We start from the raw sequence: 12629 nt of genomic DNA, 5'->3' as shown, positions 1-12629 counted from the left end.
GCTCTTGGGGGTCATTTCCTCCCTATATTATGCAATATTTTTAGAGAAGAAATTTATTTTGTGGCAGATGTCATTAAGACCCAACTGATATTGGTATTTAACGGTGAATTTTGTATGATTTCCAAACCACAGTTATAATTATATTAAACCTTGGGTCAGGGATCTATTTAAGAATCTGATGGGAGCTAGGAATTGAATTGTATTTCTATATATTGACAGCTTGGTGCTTTGTTTTGTTCTGAGATCGTATCATTACACTTGCTTTTTGTGGTCTAACACAGTTTTAATCCTGACGGCCCTTGAGACAACTATTTTCCCATCCATGTTCAGAGCAGTGGATGGCAAAGTACTAAAGTGGACGCTACGTACTTTGGCGTAATCCCGACAGCAGTGAGTGGTACAAAACCATCCTTGCTGTCCTTCGTTGTAATTCACCAGTAGTTCTAAGCAAAATTAAAAGGAACCAGCATTAGGTAAATGTCATAGTTGAAGCATTAAAATTATTAACTTTATTCAGTATGTGACTCGGATATGCCCGACTTAAAAGTTTCATATGAGGAGGTGGGAAATGTGCCTGAAGCACCTCTGCCTGACAGTGAAGTATGATGTTTTTCTGTAGAAAAAGCAACTTCCTTACAAACTGAGCCAGCACGTCTCTCCCTGGAGTATGGTCTTTGTTGTAAAGGAACAGCTGACAGACTGTCGGTTACCCAGAAGTAGGGTAATGGGCAGACATTTCCTTAAACACACAAAGTAAGCCTGACTCTTCAGGAGAACAGTTGTCAATCTTTGTTGCCACTGATATTAAGCTTTCAAGTGAAAACACTTAGACTCGTAACTACCATCATGAACTTGACGGCGTCTCAATACTTAAGAGCTTTGCTGATGAGATGTTACAATTTCAGTGATGATTTTAAAATACTGTTTAATACATGAGCTCAACAGCTGAAAGATCTGTATAATTTAGTAAACTAGTAGTTCCTTCTGAATAGTCACTCTGCATGGAATAGTGTCCTTCAAAGTGCAAAATTGACTAGGGATTTGAATGTTACAAATGGCAAAAATTTTCATTTAATAAGACTCCATATGGCAACCAACCTTCAGAAGGCTTTTTATGTTCAGTACACCTGGTATAGTACAAAGAAGAAAAGCTAATAAAATACTTCTTTTTCTAACTGCACATCTGTATGAGGTCAGAGTTTTATTCATATACTTCAGCTATCGATGAAAAATATAAGAAAATATTTTATAAAAGATTGATTATAGATATGAAAAGCCACTATTTAAGCTGGACATTTAAAAGATTAACAAAAGCATAAAACATCAATCCTCTGTGCCTTTTTTTCTTTTTGGTTTGGAAAGACAGTTATTTTAATATAAGAATTAATTTATAGCAATATATAATAGATTTGCCATTTTTAAATGAATAAATTTATATATAAATTTCTGTTTTAATTTTTTTCTTTCTTTTTTTTTTTTTTTTTTTTTTCCGAGACAGGATTTCTTTATAGTTTTGGTGCCTGTCCTAGATCTCATTCTGTAGACAAGACTGGCCTCGAACTCACAGAGATCCGCCTGCCTTTGTCTCCTGAGTGCTGGGATTAAAGGCATGCACCACCACCACCACCACCCAGCTCTGTTTTAATTTCTAACATATTAACTATTGATAAGGCCCACATAACTGAACATCTATGGGGCCCGTGTATAAGGAAACACTGCACAGAGTGGCTAAAATGTTAAGCTTACCCTACACAGAGAAACATTGAAATTTGCAAACCCCCACTTACCAGACAGTTGCCTGACAGCATACAGTTACTCAGTTCCTTCTGGGCACCCATTCGAGAATGTCACTTAGGCTGTGTAGGACGTCACCACGTGCAGGTCCTCTCTCACATTCCCAGTCCTAATCCCTAACATCTGAATGCTTGTTGTGTCTTAGCCACTCTTCCAAGGGCCTCACTCATTTAACACACACAGCCCACTGAGGCACCGGATGCTGTTCCCACTAAACAGCAGGACGCTGGGGCGCACATGGATTAAGCAATCAGTCCAACATGGTACTCTCCTTCTCCCCCCCCCCCCAGGAATAAATGGTACCACTTTTAGCAATACTCTTATTTAAATAAACTGTGCTCTACCCTGGAAACAGATTCAAATTGCAACCCAAAAGGACTTTCAAATGACCAGCCTTTCATTTGGGGCCTGCCTACGCTTTTTCTACTTCGGGGCATAATCATTCCCTTAGTGATTTATTTTCTAATTGCCGAGTCTTACACTAGGAAGTCAAAAGTTGAAAAAGAATAGTCTTGAGAGAACATGTATTTTTCTTTGTAATTTCTTGAGAAAGGGGAAAATGCAAAGTGGAAACTAAAGTAAGAGAATTATTCCCTCAAGTTGCTTTTATCTGTTAATGCACACCCATCACAAAGAGATACAGAGAGACACGTGTGTCTGTGAGTATGTAAGTGCTATGGACAGACAGAGAGACACGTGTGTCTGTGAGTATGTAAGTGCTATGGACAGACAGACAGACAGGTGTATCTGTGAGTATGTAAGTGCTATGGACAGACAGACAGACAGGTGTGTCTGTGAGTATGTAAGTGCTATGAATGGAACCCAGGGCTAGCATACTAGGCAGGCATGCTGCCAACAAGCTATATCCCCATCCCTCCAAGATTATTTTTAAACCTGTGCTTTTTACGTAAACACTGGTTTTATAACATGGTTGTGAGACTAAATGAAGTGCCATCTGTGAAAAATATGTGCGTGTTATGTGCCCATTTGGTTAGAATTGTTGAAAATACAGAATTGATGTGTATATAGACATGGAGTTTACTTACCTAAAGTAATGGCATTGCAGAACTTCATCACATAACTGAGTTATTTTAAAACCCTTTTATGAGTAGATGAGTAGGACAAAGAAGCAGGCTCTCAGGCATCATAGCTTTAACTTCTGATGAATAAAAAGCACTAAAATTATATTGCACATTATAAAATTTACTTTAGTGATGTAGCTATATCAAAATATTTGTCAGATTAGGATGTAGGGAAAATAGCTAGATTGAGTGTGTGTGTGTGTGTGTGTGTGTGTGTGTGTAAATGCTCATGTATGTACATGGCAGGGGCAGTATGTGTGGAGGCCAGAAGCAGACACTGGATGTCTTCCTCAATCTCTCTCTACCTTATTTATTTATTTATTTTGGTAACATGCTCTTTCCCTGATTCTGGAGCTCACAGATTTGGATACCGGCGGCCAGCAACTCCAGGGACCATCATTCCCGGTGCTGGGATTCTCACAGGCCCACCTCTGTGCCTGGCTGTTTATGTGATGCCAGAGGTCCAGACTTAGAGCCTCAAGTTTGTGCTGCACAACTGCATGGATGGGGCCGTCTGCCCCATGTTGAATATTCCTTACAAACCCATGTGAACATAGAACATAAAACAAATCCCAGGAGTACACTGAAATAAGCTAAAAATGTGAACCTTACACAGTTGCCCTTTGACAAATGACAGTTGGCTAGTGGTGCTTCCTGCGTATGTGAATGGTAGGTCGGTTCTTACCATCCACTTTCTCAGGAAGTTCTGGTAAATACCAGGAGGAATATCCATGGTCTCAAGTATAGAGGTATTATAACCACAGATTTTTCATTTAGAAAACAAGCTGTCTGTTGTATTTTGAAAATACTGAGTGCAATAACTACATTGTAATTTGTTCAGTTCAACTTCCAAATACAGAAGCCTTAATTTTAATTTAAAAAAAAAAAAAACAGCAATGAAGGGAAATGTAGCTTTGAAAACACGTGTATGTACACATACATGCACTCATGCCAGAACACAATGTATACACGTGTACATATACCTGCACACAAGACACACTGATTGTGTGCATGGCTATATTTAATGTTCTTATAAAACATCTTTTTTTTTTTTTTTTGGTGAGTTAAATCTTTTCTGCAAAAAGTCAGCCAACATTATCTAGAACATTTTGAACAGAGAGTATGAATAGCATTTGATATTTTCTCCCAGAAGAAAAAAACATGTGATAGATCAATCTTCAACATCAAGCTTCTTCTAAATTTCATTTTTGGAAGTATGGGGACAATAATTAACGTTTTCACCTCACAAACTAGGTGACTGATATTACACAAACTCATAGCTGTTTTTAAAAATTGGAGGCAGACTGAGATTCTGTTGTGAATACTGCTGTGTAATCGAGTTATTTTCATATGTTTATCTTTGTATTTGATTTAGTAAAACAAATGCGGGTTTATATATACCTTGAAGAGTGTGTGTGTGTGTGTGTGTGTGTGTGTGTGTGTGTGTGTGTGTGTGTAGAATTTCTGTTTTTTTCCAGTGAGGAAATGGCTATCTGATTTGTTTCTTTAACAACAACAACAAAAAAAAAAAAAAGCTGATGCCCAAGCAAAGGAACTGATCCTAACAGACTAACAGTACTATTGGTTGATGCTCTTGCTTCTGAATGGGGATTGAGGCCAGTTAAAAGTCACGGTGCAGTGGAGTATGCAGAAACTGCCACAGTGTGGAAAAGACTAAAGAAAGACTTCAACAATCCGCTTCAGTCTGCGGTATCTACCAAGTTTCGGTCAGCAAGCGCGTAGAGTCCACCAGTCTGGACAGGGGTTCCTGCTAGGAATAGACTGGCCATCCCATAGCACATGTGCATCGGAAAGCCCGCACGAGGAAGCATGTTAGGCCAAATACAGAAGTCTACTCTAAAAATGGGAAGAGCTTTAGTAAATTGAAATAATCTTTCCAGGTGGAAGACAGTGTTATAAACCCATTATCCCTCATCAAATTGGCTAATTACTCTAATGCTGTTTTCATGAAAAGGCCAATGAATCTTGATGGAATGTTCTAGGTTGCTCTGGAAGGATAATGACCACAGTGCCCCACATATTCAAATATCCATTAGTCAGAGAGCTTACATGCTTACAGAGGTAGCAAAGGTGCCCTGTGACCTTGGGCTGGGCTGTCCTCCCAGGTCAGGTTGCTTACACAGAGAATATGTGATCCTCAAACACCTTCAGAATATTTGCTGAGTGTTTTACCCAAGCTTTCTGTGTTCATTCCAGGGCACTATGGCCACAGCTGCCTTACCAGAGAGTGGATCTTCCCTTGCTCTGCGAGCCCTAGGCTGGGGTTCTCTTTATGCCTGGTGTGGGGTCGGCGTGATCAGCTTTGCAGTCTGGAAAGCTTTAGGAGTTCACAGCGTAAGTAACTAGCCTTGTGATTGGCACTTGGCTGTTGTTTGTATTGTCTAAACTTCCTGGTTCTCATATTTGCATATAATTTGGTCTCTGTCTTCTGTAGTAATGACACAGAATATGACTAAATTCTTGCCAAGATGGAGGCAACTTCTTATTGCTAGTAACTGAAGTTTTTCAAATATAATTAGTTACTGATTCAGAGTTCATATTCATTCTGTATAAATTGGGGTTACCTGTTTCATAAAGTGATTGGTTTGGAACTACTTTCTATATTGTTTGACATCCATATACTTACATATACTTTTAAATAAAACATTTTAATTAATTACTTAAATTATTAACATGTTATATACGTGTTTCAGAGAAAAGTTCTAAGTGTGTGTGTGTGTGTGTGTGTGTGTGTAAAATGGACACCCAGAACTAAAACTTACGTACTAGCAATGACTGGTTTCTTCCCTTTCTCTTAAGAAGCTCTAGGCCAGTCTGTGCAGGCAGATGGGAGTGGACAGTGGTTTGCAGTAGGTACCGTCGGTGACATGGATGAAAAGAGCTTTCTCATAATCCAAGTCGGCAGAGGGTGTGCATGACGGGATGGAAGCCCAGGGATTCCTGCAAGCATTGGACTGAGTGCCTGGAAAGTGGAAGGGGCAGTGTGACTGGAATAGCTGTCGGCAGAATCGGGCTCAGTGTGGGACTTGTGAACTTGAGCTGTCTGTCAGATAGGTGTGTTGTCTTAGTCACTGTTCTGTTGCTGTGAAGAGACACCATGACCAAGGCAACCCTTATAAAGGGAAGCATTTCACTGGGGGCTTGCTTACAGTTTCAGAGGCTTAGTCCAGTATCATGGTGAGGAGCATGGCAGCATGCAGGCAGGTGCTGGAGCAGTAGCTGAGAGCTGCATCCTGATCTGTGGGCGGGGATTAGGGGGTGGCTGGCATGGGCTCTTGAAACCTCAAAACCCACCCCAGTGACACACTTCCTCCAACAAGGCCACACCTCCTAATCCCTCTAATCCTGTGAGCATTGAAATCTGTGAGCCTACAGGGCCGCTCTCATCCAAACCACTGTGCACACGGGAGTCAGCAGATGAGTTTGGAAGTCAAGCCGAGGCTCGAGGGAGATACGAATTTGAGACTCAGCATATATGGATAGAATTAAAAGCCATGATTCCAGCTGGACTAGGCCAGTGAGGGTGGGAGGGAAGGCCTGAGGGGGCAGATCCTGGGGGTAGCGTTCACAGGTGAGAGAAGGAGCAGGAAGTGCCAGAGTGGACGGGGAAGCCTGACTGGGGACGTGGAGTGAGGACATTTCAGTGAGATGTGACATGCTGATGAAGGTACACCTGAGGGACACAGAGTATCACCCAGCTTAGCATGTGGCCTTATTCAGGGACACAGGGGTGGAAAGCCTCAGTGGGATGAATCAGAAGAAGAGAGAGGGGAGAAATTGGAAGCAGTAAGTCTAGACCAGCCTTGAGTTTTCCTGTGAAGTGAATGATGAGATCTTAGCTAGAAGGAAGAGGGAGAGAGCGGGGAAGTTTAGTGGTCTGTTCTTGTTTTATAACTGGGGGATTGATCGTGTGTATCTGGTGATGGAAATGATTGAATAGATGGGACTTGCCACAGCAGCCTTCTACATGGAGCACTTTTCACATTAACTTAGCTAAAGATGAGCATTGTACTCTCTGCTCACAGTACACTGGGAGACATGGCAGGCCACACTCACATCCAGCCTTCACTGCAGGCTGTTACCTGGTCAGCATTTCTCACAGCAGCCCGGGAGCTCCTTAGAAAAGTCAGACAACCGGGACTGGAGGACTGTCGATGATTGTTGTGTTTGTTCCACCTCTCCTGCCTGAGTCTTTAGACCAGACGTTTAGACATGGCCAACTAGAAGGTGCTAATATTGGGAACTGGTAAGGTTGGGTCACTTGCCTATGATCACATAGCTTCCTGCCAGCAGACCCAAGCTTGGAACCCAGCTCTGAGTATTGGGACCTAGGTTTTCCAATTTCACCCCCACTAGCTAAGATGGGAAATAAAGTAGGGAAGGGGAAGGGAGTGGTGGATTTGATTGATCTGATCCCATGGTTCTTTTTTTTTTTTTTTTTTTTTTTTGGTTTTTCGAGACAGGGTTTCTCTGTGTAGCTTTGCGCCTTTCCTGGAGCTCACTTGGTAGCCCAGGCTGGCCTTGAACTCACAAAGATCCGCCTGGCTCTACCTCCCGAGTGCTGGGATTAAAGGCGTGCGCCACCACCGCCCGGCCCCATGGTTCTTGATAACTCACCATGCTTTCCCAGATCATGTCAGTCTCTTACAGGACTGGCCTTTCTCCCATAGAAAAAGAGACTTTTTTTTTTTTGGTCCCTGTCCTGGATCTCACTCTGTAGACCAGGCTGGCCTCAAACTCACAGAGATCCGCCTGGCTCTGCCTCCTGAGTGTTGGTATTAAAGGCGTGCGCCACCACCGCCCAACAGAAGAGACCTCTTAAGGCATTGTCTGAAGCAGCAAAATGCTTAGGCTTTAGGGGCAAGTGAACAAAAGATTTACATCTGTGTATAGCAAGAGAGTGACTGTCTGAAAAATGTGCAGAAGAATGTGTCACCACTTAGTTGACAGAAATATATGAACAAATAACAGACCGTGGGTAAATAACTTTCTAATATTCTTAGAAATATTACTGTGGTGTCAGAATTAAAAAACTGCACAGGATGTCTACACTCACACCACCCAAATGCAAACAATCTATATGTACCATTTTATTTTTATTGCTTTGTACCAAAAACAAAGCACAGCTGCCTAGGAGCTCAGGAGACCTCCCTGACCAGCATGGGGTCTGTTTGGGGACACTTGTGCTCCTGTGGAAGTGACAGCCATTGATGCTTTGCATTGGCCACACGGTGCTGACAGCTGGTGTCCCCGGTGCATAGTGCTGTAGGCATCAGCGGGGGAGAGTTGAGGTAGGGAGTTCAAGTACTCTGTGATCGGAAGAGGTATCACAGGCAAGGCCCCATTGCTGAAGACAACATATACAGTCATTGGACATGGAGATGCTGAGCCCACAGAGAGCCTTCCCCCTCCCTACGTGCTAGCATCTTTGGTACAGGAAAGTGCTCTGCACTCTACCAAAGGAGAAACGTAAATACCAACCTAGCCACAAATCTGATCTACGTTGCTGATCTGCCTGCAAGATGTGCTAGAGCAGTGGTGACAGAGAGCCTGTCTGTGGGAATAGTCACCAGCCACTGTCTGACTTGACATGAGGCCCACTCCATGAGATGAAACCCATACCTGACACTTTTTGGGTGACCAAGAGCCTGACGTTAGAGAGGCCAGGGACCCAGACTACAACCAAATACCGTAGTTCTAAAGATTTAAAACAAGCAAGCAAAAGCAATAAAATGACGTTCTGCTAGACTCATAGATCAGAGAAGCTTCCTCCTGCGGCAGATGGGAACAAATGCAGAGACCCACAGCCAGACATTACACACACACACACACACACAGAGAGAGACAGAGACAGAGAGAGAGAGACAGAGACCATGGAACACTCAGCCCTAAATGGGATGTCTCCATCAAATCCCTCCTCTCAGGACTCAGGGATCCCTGTGGAAGAAGAGGTGGAAAGAGTGTAAAAGCCAGAAGGACGGGGGACACCAGGAGAACAAGGGCCCCTGAATCAACATGATTGGCAGAGACCGAGGCAGCATGCACAGGGCCTGCACAGGGCCCTAGAGCTGAAAGGAGAAGTGGACACAGGCCCCATCCTTAACCCAGACGCAATCTCCAGCTGACAACTGCTTGCAAATGAAAGTTTAGTTTCCTCCAGGGGAGTCACTGGGAAACACACTACTCTTAAGGGTAGGCTGCATGCCCAGCAGTAGATGGCCAACAGAGAAGGAACTCCATGGCATCTTTGGAGGTTCCTTGTCTCAGTGTCAGGTCAGGGCTTTTCCATTTTTTTTTTTTTTTGAATATTCTTTATTTTTATTTATGTGTATTTTTTCTTATCTCCTTTACCCTACTAGTACTTTGTATGTGTATTATGACTTCCAGTTTAGTGTTTTCGTGGGATTCCTGAATGTGCAAATGAGTGGGTCTCTTTCTTGTGCCTACCCTTAGGCTCGTTTCCTTCTGTTTGTTTTGTCCAACTTCAGTGTGGCGTTAGCTTTTGTTTTATCAGTTTATTTGATTACTATCCCTTAGCCTGTTTGTTTTCTAGTGAGAGACAGAAAGGGAGTAGATGCTCATGGGAGGGGAGGTGGGGAGGAACTGGGAGGAGTAGAGGGAGAGGAAGCCATAATCAGGATACATTACATAAGGAGAAAAAGTATTTTCAATAAAAGAAAAAATAAGAGTCATCATAAGAAATCAATCTAAATTTTCATAGACCAACAAAAAGTAGGTTATTATACTCCTGAGGGTTTGGCTTTATGGGCTAGACTGTGCTATTTTCGTTTCTAGAACATGACCAACTTTGTTTTATGATGCCAATAAGAGGATTATTACCTAAGGAATATTGAGGGAGAAAAAATGTTTTCTAGTTAGCATCACTGAATGTGCAAACACGTGGACTCTGAGACTGCATCTTAATGCCCTAAGGGAAAGAGATTGCCAGCAGCCTCTCCCACTTCAGAGAGCCCTGGACTCATCCGTTCCATCGGCTCGTCAGAGTTCTTCTCAGAAGACTGAACCCTCTGTCTGTACAAGGGCATGTTTTACAGGGCCAGAGTGTCTGTTAATCTCTGTTGTTCCTCCAGAGCTCATTTGTGGGGCTACCCTGAGCTGGCCGCACAGGACTGCCCTAGCAAAGGGCACAACCCTGTGCCAGGCTCCTAGAAAACAGTGAGCGGTTCCCTGCACAACAGTTTTGAGTGAAGGCAGGAGGCTGGCCTGAAACTGGTGGTGAGCTTGGATATCTGTGTCTAGCCCCATTTGGGGAAGCCATTTTTCTACCACTTAAGATGACAATCTCAGTAGATGATGAGCAGAATAACCCAAGCTTCTGCACGCAGTATGTAGGTGAGATGGTCATTCTTAGATAAAAGCCGGTAAATCACAATCAACTGCACTGTCACGGAATTGCCACTAGTGCCCTTGAATTGTGCCCTCTGCTGTGAACCCAGTTGCTCTTGCATGCCATCTGCAGGCCGATTGTGGGCAGCTTTGCCTGAAGCACTTGCATTTCCTGTTTTAACCCACAGCTCCCTCTGCTGGCCTGAGAGGCGACGTGTTTAAATCGCTCTAATTAAAACTCCCCTGTCCTAAAATACCTTTGCTTTACTTTATTTACCCATAGTTATTATGAAATTTCATTGCACAGAGAAGTCATATAGTACCTCCAGTGTAAAAATACATTTATAGCTCATATAGTGGGGCAGAATTTAATCAGAGATTCCTAAAAACAACAGCTTCTGAAAGTGTTTGCATTAGCTGTCCGAAGCACTGACCTTGCCCAAAGTTAAAGATGAGGCCTTTGGAAACCACTCCAAGTTCAGCACCCATGTCCTGATTGGTACTGAGTCAGCAAGTGCAGCTTGATTGCTCTGTGTGAATTCATTGATCATTTGAGTATTAATGAGGCAATGTTTCATCTCAGTAATTTTACTATCGGGGAGGAGGAAGCGCAAATACCTTTCCTGCAGGTTCCTGGTCGCCTGGTTAAACCAGCTGTGTGCATGGCCATCCAGCCCAGCTGAGTACACTGGGGACAGTGTGAGTTGACTGTTCCCGGGACAGGTGGCCTAGCAAATATTGTTGAGAAAATGCAATGTTAGGCGGTAGTTTCCTGTTTGCGGAAGAAAGCAGACTTCCGTTTGCTTATTGGCATGTTCCTCATGCATTGACTTGTTAATTTTGTCATTCGTCTCCTTTTATGATTTACTGGGTATTAATTGGTGGTCAGAGGATTTCTGGAGAGGGTTAGCTTTTTCACAACTAGACTACACTGTCCTTGTTTTTCCTTAGAAGGTGACGTGTTAGCTGTCCCGCTCTTTGTTGTTGTTGCAGTGATAACTTTATGGAAGGGGCTGTGCTCTGCCTGTGGCTCTGTGCTGGGCGCTGTCATCCCAGAGGCCTGGCAGTCACCATTTGTTGGCATATGTTGGCATTACTGAATGTGAGAATATGTAGACTCTTCTATATCGTATCTTCCGTCATGCTGAAAGGTGAATGCAGATGCTCCTCCCAGGCCGGAGGTCTTGGACTCGATGTTTCTGCTCTTCTGAGAAACTGGCTTCTCTCATGGCTTGTATGGACTGTGTTCATGATGCCTGGTGGGGTAAGAATTTGTAGTTTACAGCCGTTGCCTTTATAGGAGCTAAAACATCAATTGTAATAAAAACCAGGAATGAAAATGTTCTCTGTTGAGGCAAATTAAATTATTTTGAGATTTTATTTTAAATTAATGAATAAATGGAGATTTAACTTTATTACCTTTTTTTTTTTTTAACTGTTGGGTAAGGAGGGATTTGTCTTTACATACTTAATCAGTCAGCTACCTGTTACTGTAACAAAGTACCTGAGGCATTCATTTCCTTTGGGAAATACTCATTCAGCCCATGGATTTGCAAGTCCCAGCCTGTGCCTGAGCGGCCCCATTGCTTTCTGCTCCTGGTAGAGTGATGGAGAGCAGGGGCAGGCATGCGAGGTAGACTAGGACTGCTCACACCACCAGTCCAGGAGCAGAGGGAAGGCTGGGCAGGCCACATCCCAAGTGTCCCTTCCCAGCATACCTCCCGGGTCTCCCCAACAAGGCCCTCTTCCCAAAGTTCCCACCATCTAATAGCACCACTCTGGAGCCAAGTTTTGAACATGTGGACCTCTGGGGAACATTCAGAATCTAAATTATGGATAAATATGTATGTGTTTAAAATGTGTAGAATCTATATTTTTAAAAGATAGTTCATGTTTTTTTCACACACACACACACACACACACACACACACACACACACACACACACACACACACACAGTAGAGTGGGGCTCCTTTCAGACCTGCCCCTCTGTCAGAGCGCATGTCCATAGCATCTGGAAAAAAAGTGCTCCAACTCAGATGTGCTGCTCTATACTCTGGATCATTTTTCACAGAGCAGTCACGGGGCCATCTTCACACAGCAGAGTACATACATCTTCATCACTTTTAATGACTCCGTGGTACTCCATTCCATACTGTAGTCTACTTAATCAGCCCTGCGCAGGGACTAGCGTCTCACTACTAAGCATTATAATGAACCTGTTAAGCATACATCTTAGTGCACTTTTCCTGATTAAGGAAATTGTTGTAAAGACTGAAGGTGTTAATGTTGAAGCAAGGGATGGTTTTTTAAATGTTTTTGATGTGTGCTGCTAAGGGGCTGTGTGGAAAGGTTGAGAAGGTGAGGATGTATATGTTTCCTAGC

General features: G+C 43.1%; 1 protein-coding gene across 2 annotated transcripts in view; it reads left to right on the top strand.

The window, feature by feature from the left end:
* Window positions 1-12629, top strand: part of Tmem242 (transmembrane protein 242) — a 32549-nt gene that overhangs the window by 1865 nt on the left and 18055 nt on the right. For both annotated transcript variants that reach the window (XM_037200299.1, XM_028888629.2), the window contains one exon: window positions 5094-5231. Coding sequence is in view for 1 of the 2 variants with exons in the window: in XM_028888629.2 (XP_028744462.1) it covers window positions 5094-5231 (138 nt within the window). In the remaining variant the exon portion in view is untranslated. The remainder of the gene's footprint in view (window positions 1-5093; window positions 5232-12629) is intronic.

The sequence above is a fragment of the Peromyscus leucopus genome, chromosome 8a, assembly GCF_004664715.2.
Source record: "Peromyscus leucopus breed LL Stock chromosome 8a, UCI_PerLeu_2.1, whole genome shotgun sequence".
NCBI classification, from domain to species: domain Eukaryota; kingdom Metazoa; phylum Chordata; class Mammalia; order Rodentia; family Cricetidae; genus Peromyscus; species Peromyscus leucopus.
This window is presented reverse-complemented; position numbering and strand designations above follow the sequence as displayed.